Source organism: Atta cephalotes, assembly GCF_000143395.1.
Source record: "Atta cephalotes unplaced genomic scaffold scaffold00008, whole genome shotgun sequence".
Classification (NCBI taxonomy): domain Eukaryota; kingdom Metazoa; phylum Arthropoda; class Insecta; order Hymenoptera; family Formicidae; genus Atta; species Atta cephalotes.
In genome coordinates this window covers 5,939,645-5,940,283 of record NW_012130072.1, presented here as the reverse complement: position 1 = coordinate 5,940,283, position 639 = coordinate 5,939,645, and the positions used below count along the sequence as shown (strand labels likewise).

The 639-nt window shown below is 22.8% G+C and overlaps 1 protein-coding gene across 1 annotated transcript in view; it reads right to left on the bottom strand.

Annotated features, from left to right (window-relative positions):
* Positions 1–639, bottom strand: part of LOC105627377 — a 150,110-nt gene extending 149,471 nt beyond the window's left edge. Inside the window, exon 1 of the mRNA XM_012208659.1 lies at positions 573–639. Coding sequence (XP_012064049.1) covers positions 573–639 — 67 coding nt within the window. The remainder of the gene's footprint in view (positions 1–572) is intronic.

The following is a 639-nucleotide window of genomic DNA, read 5'->3' as shown; positions in this document are numbered from 1 at the left end:
TATATATATATATATATATATATATATATATGTGTGTGTGTGTGTGTGTGTAAAGTTTATATTGCTTTTATTTAGCTATTTCTTAATTTTTTTAAATATTAAAGGTAATAAAAAATAATTTAAAGCAATATATGTATCTATTTAAATGTTGAAAACTATAATTTTTAAAAGATATAATCTAAAATACCTAGATCACATTAATAAAATAGACGTCTAACATAACTTAAGATACAATGACAGAAAGAATTAATATTTATGAATATAAATTTGTTCATAGTTTCAAATTTTAATTTTTTATCATATATTATCATATTTTATTATAATTTTGCTCATAATTTTGTTTGCCATTTCTTAACTTATAAATATTATATAAAGATGGAAATTATTTATAAACATATAAAAGTAAGCATTATGTTGAGCAATAAGTGGTGAAGCAATCTTCTATTTTAACGACGTCATTATAAATCGGTATATTCATAAGTATAAATATAATATTCAAATTATCGGTTCTCTTTTCGTTCTCTGTATCATATGAAGTCAGCATTGAAGTAAACACGTGGTTTTGGCATTACCGTTTTCACCGAGGCTTATGATTAATTCAATAGCATACTTCAACCAGTTTCTCTCGTGCACGCCCAT